Below are 14,488 nucleotides of genomic sequence, written 5' to 3' on the forward strand. Positions count from 1 at the left end.
TCTACACATTGAATAGCAAAATACAGGATTTTGAGATAAGAGTACTTCCTAATGCACGTGAGGCTGGGATATTAGAACTGTGAATAAAATTTATATTACTGAAATGGAACCTTTGTACTTTTACGATTTTCTTCATGATATTCATTAAAACAATGAAATTTGATAAGGTAACAGGAAATGTTGTCTACATAGCCCTTTTTAAAAAAAATGTATTATTTTATGTGTATGACTATTTTGTTTGAATGTATGTCTGAATACCACATGAAGAAACTACCCATAAAGACCAGAAGTGGGCATTGGGTCTCCTGGAACTGGAGTAACAGACATTTGGGTGCTGATCAAACCTGGGTCCTTTAGAAGAACAGTAAGGGCCCTGAGCCACTGATCCATCTCTTCATACCCCACCAGTGTATTTATTAAATAAATATATAAAGTCCTTAGGGGAGAGCCTTTGCAAATGATAAATGACAGTTTATCATCTTCATTCTCATGCTTTATTTCAGTTAAGAAGATTCCTCTAGATACATTGATGAAAAAGTTGAAATCTTTTACAGGTGAGGAAGGACCTTCTCACAGTGTAAATACTCACGTTAAATTTATTTAAATCCAAGGTCACTAAAAAGAAGAGAAATTATTTAGGAATTCTAATCAGTGGCGCCTCATTTTTTTTCTGTGGGATTTCTAGAATCATATAAAATTAAAATGTTTCAAATGAGATAAACACATCTTATTCCCCTTGAACTAACTTCAGATGATAAAGTGTTTTGTCCTAGAATAAAATACTGTCAGTTTTCATTAATGTGCCTTACTTCACAAAGCTAAAAACAGTCTAAAACCTTATTGAATATGGTATAGTAAATAAAACATAGAAGTGATGAAAACATCATTTTCACTGAAAGAAGCAAATAACTCTCACCACACGGATAGTTCTGAAGAGCAACTTGTAAGAATCAATGCTATCTTTGTTCATTCATCAGCTTTTATTCTAAAAGTTACCTTTCCTAGTGTTGGTAAAGCGAACAAACACAAAAACAAAGCATCTCTAATTTATGTAAAGCCAGTAAATACCATGAAATGTACCCAGTGACTCTGCAATTGATTCTTCAACTTGACAAAGTTTTACAACTCATGATAGTTCACTATTAAAGCTATTTGAACACAATATTTAATGTTCATGTGCCCTCAACTCCCTCTTTGAAAGGAGACAAGGTCGATTCTATTGACTTGAAAAACGTCCTGAAGAACCTAGGGATTGAACTCTCAGAGAAGGAACAGGAAAGGCTGCTGAAGACACTGCCTGTTGATGGTGAGCCATCACGAAGCTTTGTTTTGTTTGTTTTTGTTTGTGTGTCTGTGTAAACCTCTCTAACTCTGTTTCTGTTATTTTCCTCTAAAAATACAAAAAGAAAAAGGAAGGAAATTAAGGAAGGAAAGACAGAAAAGGAAAGAAAGAAGGGAGGATGGGAAGGAGCAAGGGAGGGGGAGAGAGAGAAACAAGAAAAAAGAAAGAGGGAGGGAGGAAGGGCAGGGAGGTATTATTATAGATAATCTTGCCCAGTTGTCCTTGAGACTTCATATTATTCTAAGTGCAAGAAGCCTTGAGACAAAAGATGACATCAACCACAAAGCATGTTATCTTTTGGCCACTAATTTTTTTTACATCATGAAATGAGAAAAGAACAAAGGAGAAGAAAATATACAAATGCTCTTAAAAAAAAAAAATGCAACATATGGAGTCCTTCAGGTGCTAGAGTAGAGAGGCTCACCCCAATGAGGAAGGTTTCTACTCCACAACTTCACTGTCTCAAATTAAACAGCATACAGAGTAGAGACAATTCTTTTAATCTTTATGATTATTGTGTGTTGGTGTATATGCTATGGAAGTGTGTGGAGGCTTAGGATAAACTTATGAAGTCAGCTCTCTACATCGGTGCTGAGTTAGAATTCGAGTTGCCAGGCTCAAAAGAGCAAACACTTTTATCAGCTGAGCCGTCTCACCAGCCCAAGATAACTCTTTAAATTGTTGATTCTTAGATCATTTGTATTATGCTACTTTTAGGATGTAAAGTTAGTTTCACATTAAATGAACTATGGTTTTACGGTTTTCTTCAGATGTTGGGAAGATATATTACAATAGGCTGCTAAAAGGTGTGAAGTCCTTCAATGGTAAGCAATTCTATTAAAAGATATATCTGACGTTCACCATTCATTAAATCAGTAATTGTGAATCTTTGGTTTAGTATAACACCTTGTTTCTTTACACTAACACACTTTCTTTACACTAACATACACTAAGACACATATATCATGAACACAATAATCATAAAAACTAAAAGACTCTATTTCTCGCTACCTTACAACCAACAGCATATATTTTATCTTAAAGCAGTGGCTCCCAATCTTCCCAATGCTGCAACCCTTTAGTACAGTTCCTCATGCTGTGGTGACCCCCAACCATAAGATTATTCTTGTTGCTAATTTGCTACAGTTATGAATTGTAATGTAAGTATCTGATATGCGACCCCATGAAAGGGTCATCACTCCCAGAGGGGTCAGAACCCATGGGCTGAGAACTGCTGTCTTAGAGCGGCCTATAGCATCTAGTATATTATGTTTTACTTTTTCTTCAGTCCTCCTCATGGTATAACTGTGACAAAATTTAGGTTTTTTTTAATTGACTTTCTAAGTGTACTTTGACAAGTCTCTTTGGAGTTTCAAGGCATACAATACATTTTATTTTAGTGAAATTTATGGTTATTGTGTTACTTAGAATTTGATTAGGGAAGCATAGTTACTAGAAGCATATGTCAAGAGTTTTATTACAATACTAAGCCACTAAATCTTGAGATCTTCTAAAGGACTGTGAGGGCTTACACCCGTCATGAACCTGAAATCACTTCACTTGTGATTTTCATGCAGAATATACCATGGAACTGTAAAGGAATCTATAGGAATGGGACAAGCATATTATGCTTCTAAGATGTCTGTCCCACGGCCCTAGGAAGCAGCCAGACAGCCCCATGCAAACACTCTTTGCCTCAGTAGACCTCAGTAGAAAGCCGTACAGAATGTAGCAATTTCCGTTCTCATTTCTGCTCCGCAGTTATTCAGGATTCTCTTTGACAAATATTACCTCAAAGCTATAAAGAAAAGCTGTGGGGTAGAGGTAGAGCTTAGCGTGCATGAGGCCCTGGGTCCAAGTCACAGCACTGAAGAAAAAATAAATAAATAAAAGCATGTACAGAAAATGGAATTCTTAGAAATGATTTCTACTTAGTTAGTTGGTGCCATTTAAAACAACTTTAGTTGATAAAGATGCTAATGATGAGTTTACATGTGAAGATATTGGTAAAATACACCTTTTTTTTATTCCCATGTTTTCTAAGAGGGAAAGATTCATGTAAACAACCTGGACAATATCCTGAAAAGTCTGGGAATCAAACTGGGTGAAGAGGAATTTACAAAGCTGTCTAAAGACCTACCTGTGGACTGTAAGTGCTACAGATAGCCCCAGGACACCTTCTTAACTTTGTGTTACATCCAATCTCTTTTTAATATAATTGGTGACAGATACATATTAGAAAAATTGCAGAAGCTAATAGTAAGGTAAGAGTAAAATGTGGATCTTTGTTATAATTAAATAAAATCAGCATTATCTGTTGTTTTCTATAAGAATTGATAAATGCCTTTAATCCCAGCACTCAGGAGGCTGAGATAGGCAGATCTCTATGAATTTGAGGCTAGCCTAGCCTACATAGTGAGTTCCAGTACCACAAAGAATTGCAATGTTACGGGCTGTAGGGCACTGGGGCAGAGATGAGGTATTGAGAGTTATGGTTTTGTTGTAGTCTGGGGAGCTTAATGCCTCTATGGAACGTGGCCCAGATGCCTTACAACAGTTTGCCATGTCAAAGAGGGTGATATTAAAAAAAGGTCAGGAGTCATGGCAACACCAGAGTCAGAGCAGTTGGTGAAAGGCAAAGTGAGGTTATTTGACAGGGTCCCTGGAGAAACTGTAAATGGCAATTAAAAATTAGTCCCAGGATCCACAGACAGCCAGAAATCTCCAAAGTGGCCAGGTTGGGTGACATTAAGGAGCCAATAGGCCAAGGTCAGAATCTGAAGCAGGAGATGAAATGCCAGGTTGTATTATTTATGAGGGAGGGTGTCAAAGGAGCAATGACCTTGGAGGAGAGCTTAATTATCTCTTCTACTTTCCCTATCTGTAGAGGTTGGGTATTTTCTCCAGATACTAATCATGCTTATTGGGAGTCCAGGGTTGTAGTGGTGATAGAGTTTACCAACAATGCCCAATTTCCACCTGGGATTCCATATGCCCAGATATGGAAGAAGGGGGGTCTTGCATTGTAGATAGAGAAAGTAATTTTTCTCTGTATTGCCAAACATAATTGGTAAGACCAGTATAGGAAGGAAGCCTCCATATCTGCCTGGTCATTCTTTATAGTAGTTTTGTATCTGATCAAAGAGGAAGCAGACAAAAAGGTCACAATATGCAGAAGGAAAGGTAGATAAAGGGTTGACAGGACTTAATGGACTCCTGGCATCTGGCTATAGAGCAATTTTCCATCCCTATTCAGAGATACTATCTGTTGTGAGTGGGGGTTTTCTTGATATTGGGATCTCGAAATGTAAGGGCTAGCCTGGATTGAAGCAAACAAATGGGAGAGGAAAAAAATTCATATCTGATGCAGGAGTGTGAAGCACTTCTGTTGGAGTGAAGCTTCATTCTTCTGGCACTGGGGACACAGTGGTTGGTCTCAGTGTCCTCTGAGGCTAAAGGGAGCAGGGTCCTGCTGGTGCTGATATCTAAGAAGAGAACTTATTCTGAGGTTGGGTGAGGGGGTAAAGAGCTTGAGGTGAGATAGGTAAATCCAATGAGGGGACCCCTCAAGCTTAGCGGGTCACAAGAATCGCTTTAAAGGAACTCTGTCATTTATAGGAAAGGGGTGAGGGATGATAGCCCAGAGTGGAAAGAAGGATCTGATGTCAACGTTGATAAGGACTAGACAGGAGTTAGTGTGTGGCCATGGCAGACAGTGGACAATGAATCCATAGGAGGGAGCAGAGATGACAGAGTAAGGAGGTGAGAAGGTGATGAGGGAGGGGAGAGGGTTTGGGTGAAAGACCAGGAGTCAGATCTGCTCATCCTTACATGAGCTCAAGGAGTAAGATGTTGAGGTGAAGTTTCTGTGACAGTTTGACAAGGGTGTTTTTTAAAAGAACAGTTAGTCTGTTCTTTCTTGAGGACTGGGGCAGTATGGGATATGAAAACAGCAAGAGGTGTTAAATGCTTTAGATAAGGTTTGGAAAACTTGGGGGTGAATTTAGGATTATTGTCTGACTAGAGGGAAGTTTGGATCCCAAATTAAGTTACAGTTTCACTAAAGAGGAGATCAGAGACTGTCTGAATCCTTTCGTTGGTGGTGGGGAATGCCCCTACCCATACTGAGACCAGGAGGTACCTGACACGTTTGACTTGGGGCATGCGGGTAAAGTCAAGTTGTCAGTCAGTCCCAGGGAGGAAGCCTCCAGCATGGTAGGTAGAAGGGGGGGTATGATAGCTGGAGTTGGGGTCTAATATCTAGCAGATTTCACAAGGGGAAGTAATCAATCTTAAGAAATGAAAGTCCACAGAGGTGGGCTTTAACAAAGGGAGATAAGGCTTAGCCATTAGAATGAAAGAGCTGGTGTAGATAGAACATAATTTGATGAGTGTAGGGTAACAGGAGGGATATGGGTTGTAGTGTCAGACTGGACCTCCAAGAGCCACAGCTCTAGCTGCCTTGTCATCCTGGTTATTTCCCTTAGAAATGATGGAATTGTTGGTCTGGTGGGAACCAAAGTAGACAATTCCAATAGCTGTGGGGAGATGGGAGGGTTTTAGCATGACCATAATTTGGTCTACATTTGTTATTAATTCTCCTGTTGTTGTAAGTAACCTATGCTCCTTACAGATGGCAGCATGGAACGTGGATATGAAAGGCATAGAGTCTGTGTAGATGATTAGTGATTGTTCCTATGACAGTTGAAAGGCATGAGTAAGAACTATTAGTTCATCCTGTTGATTAGTGGTGTAGGCAGGGAGAGCCTGGGCCTCAACCACCTCAGTGTCTGACTCCATGACATAACCAGCTCTTCAGGATCCTGTACATATAAAGGAGCTGCCATCTACATACCAGATATAGATGGCCTGTGTCAATGTGCCCTGCTGCATGTATGAGAGATGGGACAGTAGTTCCTCTGAGGTTTCAGTGTAAGGATGAGATAGGAAGTGGTCAGTGTTTGGTCAGGGAAGAAGATTTGAGATACTGAGAGCTTGGCATGGTTGGAAAGTAAGTATAGAGTCTTCTATTAGTGCTACATGGAGAGAATGAACCTTGGAGGGAGGGAGGGTTTGTAAGCCTTTTTGTGTTAAGAGCTCAGACAGGCTGTGATAACAAAGTGTCGGGTGACCCAAATGTTATGGCCTCACCCCACAGCGGAGTGCACAAGCACTGACTGGGATATCATAATTGAGTCATGGTACCAAATGTTAGATTTATGTGCAGTGATCCATAAAGTCATACCATGCAACAGGTCTCACGTGGGAGGCATTCAGGAAGGGGGCAGAGGGTGCAGTAGAGGAAAAAGAGGGAGGGGAGAGAAGGAGTGGGGCCTTTTATCAGGGCATCCATAATGGGAGAACATGCAGCAGTAGGAATGTCTCACTTCTCAGTTGCTAGTGATGATTTTTCCTGCTGTTGCTGGGCCCCTTGGCTGGCTGTGGAGGTGGCTGGTTGATAATAATCCCAAATTATCCTATTTTTTTCCTTTAGCTGTAGTTCCACACCATAATGTTCCTTAGTTTTTCTCTTCATGTAACTTTGGTAGCAGTACTTTCATGGGCTGCTGGAAGCCTCCCAGCCCAGAGATGGCAGTGGTGGAGAGCACAGAGGAGGTGATGCCTTTAAAGTCTGAGGGTCGCAGGACTCTCTAGCTCTCTAACTGTACTGAAAAAGTTGATGATAACTTCTAAAAAGTCCTAAGAAGTTTCTTGTTCTTTCTGAGGGTAAAGACTTCTGGTTGAGGGTAAAAGGCTGTCAGTTTAGGCAACTGACACCTGTAGCCTAACAGCAGGGGATTAAGTAAATGTTCTGTTTCAGCAAGTTCTGCCTGTCTCTATCTTTCAGCCTGCTAGTCAGAAGTCGCAGGAAGCAAATGAGACTCTTAGAAAATCGATTACAGTGTTTATTACTAAGTTGTAAAAAGTTTCCTATGAAAGCTATCTAAGAGAAAAAGTGGAAAGATCCTAAGCAGAGAAAGGGGGAAAAGTTCTAGCAAGGAAAAAAACTCTTTCTAAGGGAAAAAAGTTCCTCCTATCTCTCATCTCTTTGTCCCCAGTACTTAAACATCTTTCAGAATGCATGATCACAAGTTGAAAAGTTCATCACAAGTTCACACAAAAATCAAACCATAAATTGAAATAGAAGTTTACAACAGAGAATGTTTACATGCATATTGATTAGGAGTAATTACCTGGCTAAACATCCATCACTTATCTCAGCTCCACAGGTTCACTGAAGGTTTAAAACTGTAAGTTATTAGTGAAGTTTTGTATAGATAAAGCCAATCGATATTTTATCCTCTGTTCTAGCACCTATAATAAATCTTTAGTTCTCTTTTTATAACCTTTGGTTAATTGTTTTACAAACTCTAGGAATGTGCTCTCAATAGGAGAAGGTCTGGTTATGATCTAAGAGCAATTAACTGGTGACACTTGGTAGACTGGCAGAGTTCTCAGTGCAGTTTTGACTATCAGAAAAGAATATAATGGCAATCCCACTATAAAAGAGCTTGATCAGTTATAATTTTAGAAATTCTTATAGGATCACTATTAAGACTTAAGAAGTCATCTCTTCGTCTATATAGCATCACTACAAGACAGTGCATCTTTGTAGATCTTCAGAGATCGCTCCAAATGGTGTGCTATTACTTAATAATATTTCATAATAGCAGAAAAATCATATTAATAACAAGAATCATTCCTAAAATGAACCCCTTACAGCCTTGCTTAATAAGAGCAAATCAGCCACAGATTGTATAATAATCTGAGGCAGCCATCTCAGGATGATCACCTGCTAGCTATTAGCTTGTCCCATTATGGCTCCTGACAATGGGCTGCTTTATTGGGTTCTATTATCTATCACCCTTCCAAACCTTATTCCACCCCATTCCCTTCCATCCCCCTCCCCCAGCACTAGGTAGGAGAGAAAAGTTAGAGGAGAAATGGTTCAAGGACCTTTTTATACTACTGCCTGATGATTAGAGGCATCAAGTTCCTTGGGGCAAGTCCAAACTTCATTGTTGGAATATCTCCAACCAGCAATCCAGCAATCCAACAATCCAGCAATCCAAAAAATGCAGCAATCCAGCAATCCAGCAATCCAGCAGTCTGACAATCTAGCAATCCAACAATTCAGCAATCCAACAATCCAGCAATCCAGCAGTTCAACAATCCAGCAGTAGCAAAGGCAACACAGGGACCAGCAACACCAGGGGCAGCAGCAGTCACTCTAGGCCTTCTTGGGATTCTGGTATTAATACCCTCTCAAGAGTTCCCAGAATTCCAAACATAAGCTTTATTTACAGCTGGCAAAAATCATGCCCATCCTAGAACACAAGACAATCATAGTGACTGTGGACAATCTGAAGTAACCCTATATCCCACACCTGGGGTTAAAATAAAAGCATATCTACATAACATAACTTTTTTTAAGAAGCCAAATTTCACACCTCAAACTTCCATATAAAATCTCATCTGTCTTTCCATGTCTCTCCACATCTGTACCAACACATCCAGACATTATTTCCTGTAGAAAGGAATATAGACCATACAAGGCTAGGTTGGTGACCCCTGCTTCAGCTCATAATAAATACATGAAGTTATTGGAATACTGTCAAATACAGTAGTAACTTTAAAGTTGCTTATAATGGCTTCCAAAACACTATGAAGAATATACTTTTCCTGAAACAGTTTTCTTAATATTAGTGACCTTCCCATTTAATGGAGATCACATTCATAGCTTGAGGTCCAAGAATTCAGCAAGTAAATGGAAAATGCAGGTGGTAGAGGTTTTGATTGGATTTCCTTTCGCCAAAATTATATCTTAAGTTTCTTTTGCTATGTGGATGATATTAATCTCATTGTGCCTTTTCTCATAGCTAGTGGGAAGGCTGATCTGCATAAAGTGATGGATATACTTAAAACTACTACAGGTGAGTGGGCAACTGTGGATCTAAACTGCTTAGTGTTACAATAATTTTTCCATTTTTTCTTTTGGGTTTCTGTTTGTTTGTGTTTCAAAGACAGGGTTTCTCTGTATAATCCTGGCTGTCCTGGAACTCATTCTGTAGACTAGGCTAGCCTCAAACTATCAGTGGTCAGCCTGCCTCTGCCTCCCTAGTGCTGAAATTAAAGGCATGTGAGACCACTGACCCAGCCAGCTCAGTCAGTCAACAGGGTCTCAAGAGAGGGAGGGAGAATTAAAGAAAAAAAAGACAATTCGATGTCATTATAACATGGCCCTAGCCAGTGCTGAAGTGGGTTTACTTTTCTCCAGTCTGCTTTTATATCATTCTAGGTACATGCAAAGGATAGGGCCAGTTCCAGGTCAAAGACAAAATAGTCAAGGAACAAACAAGGCGTAAACAAAGTTCCCATGATTACTGTATTCAGGGACTTAACTACCCATGGAAATACAAAGAACACATTCCAAAGCTGTATTCATCTTGAGCCTTGTCCTAGCCCTATGTACATATTCTTGCCATATTCTTGAAGTGGCACCAAGAACTCTCCACACACCGCCCAGCAGTGGTTATATTTTGTCATTCTTTAAGAGTCATGTTAATCATGGCATTTACTTCATTTGTTAAATGTTTAAAGACAACCAGTAGAATTTTACTTTTTTTCTGATATACATATTTTTTATTTCTACATAATCTTTCTCTTAATTTAATAGCACACAAATTCCTTTATTAGTAATATAATAGCTGCCATAAACCTTTGACAAACTCTTCAGATAACTTAGAACTTCTAATAATGAATCTGGAAGATATCATTTTAGTGTATACAACTATTTGCATGTGCTGTAGTTGGAGAGAAATGCATAGTATGGATATCTCTGCATTCAGAGTTAGTTGCCTTGCCATTTTTTAAAATTAATTATGTCTGTACATCTGAATGTATGTTTCTGAGTTCAGGTACCTAAGGAGGTTAGAGGTGTTGTATACCCCCAGACCTGAAATTCAGGTGGTTGCAATTCATTTGTTACAGGAATCAAATTCATTTGGCTATAATAGTAGGTGCCCTTGTGGAGATGTTTGACCTCAGCTCCCATTAAGCATCTCTCATGCATTGTAGTCATAGATAATATCCCTATTTAGAACACAGCGGCAGTATTGTAGCCAATGAGGTTTATCCAAGGCACGATTATTGCTAATACAATCATTAGATGAAACTTCAAATTCATATATGTAATGATGCATGTTGACTTTTAGGAGGAGAAGTGGATAACAAACACGTGAAAAGTAGTCTATCAAAAATGGGAATAGAGCTTACAAACAGTGAACTCTCAAAACTGATGGAAAATTTGTCTTTTAATGGTAAGTATTTCAAATACTAACATGACTTAAAAGCATTTTTGGCATTTTAATATTAAAAAGAAATAATGTCTGAAATTTTTTTCATCTCCTAAGATTGAAGAAATTTAAACCTATATCTTAAAAAAATTAAAATATCAACTTATTCTCAGGGGAAATCCCCTCAAATTTCTATGAAGCTTTTAACTTTTAGTTGGAAATAAATATCCCCACCATGTTGAGTTATGCAATTCAAAGGAAGGAGTATCCAATGTTAGCCTTACTACATAGATACCTATAGGTGGAGTTAAAGAAGGGAAAGGGTAATTATTACCTACAAGTGGATTAAACAGGAGAGATTAAAGAAACACAAACACATGCTCATGCACACACACATGGATGCACACATATACACAACACACATACACACATATATACGCATAAACACATGCACATACATACATGAACATATGCGTGCACACACACATATGCACACATACAACAAGCATGCACAGATGCATATGCACACACACACCCATACATACATGCATATAGGCATATATGCACACACACAGACACACACACATACACATGGAAGATATACTTAAACTGAATTTTCCTGTAACTTCATCATGCTCTAAAGTTTACCTAATACTATCTCAAAGTACATTTTAATTGAGTTCTTTCTGGGGCAAATAATAAAACATTAGTTTTACAGAAATAATTTTGACGAACTACCACGTATTTCTCTATTACCTGATATTTGAACATTTTTTTTTTCTTTGTAGATGACGACAAGGTCTTTAAGAACAGGTTAATAGAATCTGCGCAATCTCTCCACGGTGAGTGCAAAGCATGCTGAGGCTGCAGATAAGGCTGTGAGCCTCACATTTATGTAGTCAGCATGACAATGAGTGCTGGATGCCAACATCTCTGGAGTGTAGCTGCGAGTGCGCCCCCTGTGTTCCATCTTGCAGGAGGAAGTTCCACCCAGGAAAAGAAATGCCCTCATTTCAAATTTGCATAGCAAAAACTGTAGAAGCGATTACCAGTGATGCAGAGAATTTGATCAGCAGCAAATAAATGTAAACCTGGGATTTCAGTCATTAATAGTCAGCACTATGTATTGTTCAGATTAAAGAGTGCTTTCCTTTCATCATCAAAATGCCCTGAACACTTGTTGCCAGTTTTAAACTTTGACCTGTGTAGATTTCTCAAGTCAAGACTCAAAGAAAGTAGCATGCCTTCTAACTTGATAACTGACTTTGCATAGTTTTAGTGGGTCGGTAATGATTCCAAAATCCAAGCTTTGTGAGTAATGACAGATTACTCACAAAATTCACAGTGTGGTATATGTATCAAGGAAATCTAAAAAGTCTTTAGGTGTCATTTAATCTTCTCTATGCCATCTTCTTTAGGTGGTAGAGTTGACATCAACAACCTGGACACAGTTCTGGACAATATGGGATTCAAACTTTCAAATATGGAACGTAGAGATCTGAAACAGAACTTGCATGTTGGAGGTGACTATCTGATCAGATATCAATGTCTCCATCCCTTTGTGTCACTGTAATATATTTGCATAGATGCAAAGACAATTTCCTAGGTCTGTATTAATGTAGCATCTATCAGTAATAAATCTGAGGGACTATGGCTTAGGTAGGAAATAGGAGGTGGGACTTCGGGAGGCAGAAAGGATTCTGGGATAGAGCCAGGCAGATTTGCCTGAAAAGATGTGAGGAGACAGACACATGGTATTGAGCACAGGTAACCAGCCATGTAGCAGGATGTAGGTTAAAATAAATGAGATTTTTTAAATGAAATCTAGTCAGAGAAGAGCCTAGCTATTTGGCCAAGATATTTGGAAATATATTTTGAGTCTGAGTCTTACTTCTGGAGCATGGGGCTGGGAAACAGAACCAGACCCAACTTCTATACATACACTGTATAACTTATAAAGAAGTGAACCTTATTTCCCCAGTTTGAAAAATTGTGAAGTACTAGATTAAAACATCTGCATCCAAGAGTGCCTTTTTATATATCATTACATTGTTGAGCCCTCATGAACTAATCTATTAAAAATCCTTATTTTCAGGCTAAGGAGAAGCTCTGTGGGTAAAGCAGTTGACATTCAGGCATGGGGCCCTTCTTCAAACCCCCATGTATAAGAAAGATACAGTAGTATGCATCTGCCATCCCAGCATATCTACAATGATCTACAGTGACAAGGGAGGCAGAGACAGGAGAATCCCCAGAAGGCAGAGAATCCCTGCGAGCCAGGCAGCCTGGCAGAGGCAGCAGCAAAACCAGTTAGACATCCTGTCTTAATCAGTGTAGGTGAGGACCAACACCCAAGGGTGTCTGCTGACCACCTCAGATAGCATTGGCATGCACAAGCACACACATGCCACCAATTGTTTTAATCCACCTTTAAGTGTTATTAAAATGGTAAACAAATTCTATATGAACTTTAAAGAGGACATATATTCAGATGATAGTACCATAGTTTACTTCAAAGAGCTCGTGTGTGTGTGTGTGTGTGTGTGTGTGTGTATGTGTGTGTATGCGTGCATGCATGTGTATTCGTTTTTCTAAGGAGAAGGAAGAACCCAAAAAGAGCTGCCAAATAGGAGACACTATTCTGCATCATTAGTCAAAGCAACTGCTTTAATTTTAGGGTATGAACATCCAATTCCTATTTAAAAACATAAAACATTAACTTTTTGTTTGTGAGATTTTTTTGCTCTCACAAGTACCATATAGTATGAAAGCCTTCCACAGTTTTTGACTATGAGTTCAATCTCTCAGGAGAGACTACATCCCAGTCATTTTTCCTCTCAATACAGACAAATTTGAGACACTATAAGCCAGTTATGGCATCACTGAAATTTTTGAGACTTCAATATTTTCAGTGACAAGAAGTTGGGTAAATGGTTTACAAAGTGTTCTTTTGAGTGTGTGTGTACATTGTAGAATGGCAGTATCCAGCTGATTAATAATATATGCATAACTTCATTTTTTTGTAAAGTGTACATGTAAACTCTACTCTTACTAAGTGTTCAAAAATACAATGCATCTATATTAACTGCTGCACAACAGATATTTTGGCCATTCCTTCTATCTAGCTGAATTTATTCTTTGACCAATGTCTTCCCAACTTCATTCCTAGTCCAGGTCCTGTTAGTCAGCATACCTCTTATTTCTCAAAGTTCAACTGTCTTACACCCCACATGACTGTAAAACCATTCAGTGTTTTTTTTTTTTCTTTTCTTCTCTGTGTTTGGCTCTTTTTTCCTTCCCTCCCAATGTGCATGCCTCTGCTTTGAATAGGAGTGATAAAAGTGTTTGTGGGTCTCTTGTGATAAGTCTTAGTGGGAAAGCTTTCATTTCTCCATTGGATGCGATATTAAATTGTGAGATATTCATGAATGTCCTTGAGTATATTAAGGATTATGGGGTCTTTTTTTCTATTCATTGTTCTATTCTGTCTATTGATAGAAGAATGTGATATTTATCTTTCTACCATAGCAACAAAATATCTGGTACATGGGTTTTTTGTTGTTGTTGTTGCTGCTGTTTTGTTTTATAAAATAGATTTCTACGTGACTTAAGAGTTTTGGAGATTCAGAGACTGATATTGACATAGCATCACCTCTTGTCCATATTACCATGTGGAACATATATGTGGCTGTTGTGTGTGGAAGCAAACAACTAATTGCATCTTGAACTAACAGCAGAAAGAGAGATGGTGCCAAATCCAGGCTTTTGGACAATCTGCTAATGCACACTACCAATGAGTTCCGAAGGAGCAGCCTTCTGATGTCAGACCTCAGAAGACTGTGGCATCTGT

At 38.8% G+C, this 14,488-nt stretch overlaps 1 protein-coding gene across 1 annotated transcript in view; it reads left to right on the forward strand.

Moving 5' to 3' along the window:
- Window positions 1-14,488, forward strand: part of EFCAB3 (EF-hand calcium binding domain 3) — a gene marked incomplete at both ends in the record, with an annotated part of 388,991 nt that overhangs the window by 201,544 nt on the left and 172,959 nt on the right. Inside the window, 8 exons of the mRNA XM_080922461.1 lie at window positions 504-554; window positions 1,202-1,306; window positions 2,113-2,166; window positions 3,387-3,491; window positions 9,223-9,276; window positions 10,558-10,662; window positions 11,427-11,480; window positions 12,057-12,161. Of these exons, the coding sequence (XP_080778587.1) occupies window positions 504-554; window positions 1,202-1,306; window positions 2,113-2,166; window positions 3,387-3,491; window positions 9,223-9,276; window positions 10,558-10,662; window positions 11,427-11,480; window positions 12,057-12,161 (633 nt within the window). The remainder of the gene's footprint in view (window positions 1-503; window positions 555-1,201; window positions 1,307-2,112; window positions 2,167-3,386; window positions 3,492-9,222; window positions 9,277-10,557; window positions 10,663-11,426; window positions 11,481-12,056; window positions 12,162-14,488) is intronic.

This window comes from Micromys minutus, assembly GCF_963924665.1.
Source record: "Micromys minutus genome assembly, chromosome: 10".
NCBI lineage: Eukaryota > Metazoa > Chordata > Mammalia > Rodentia > Muridae > Micromys > Micromys minutus.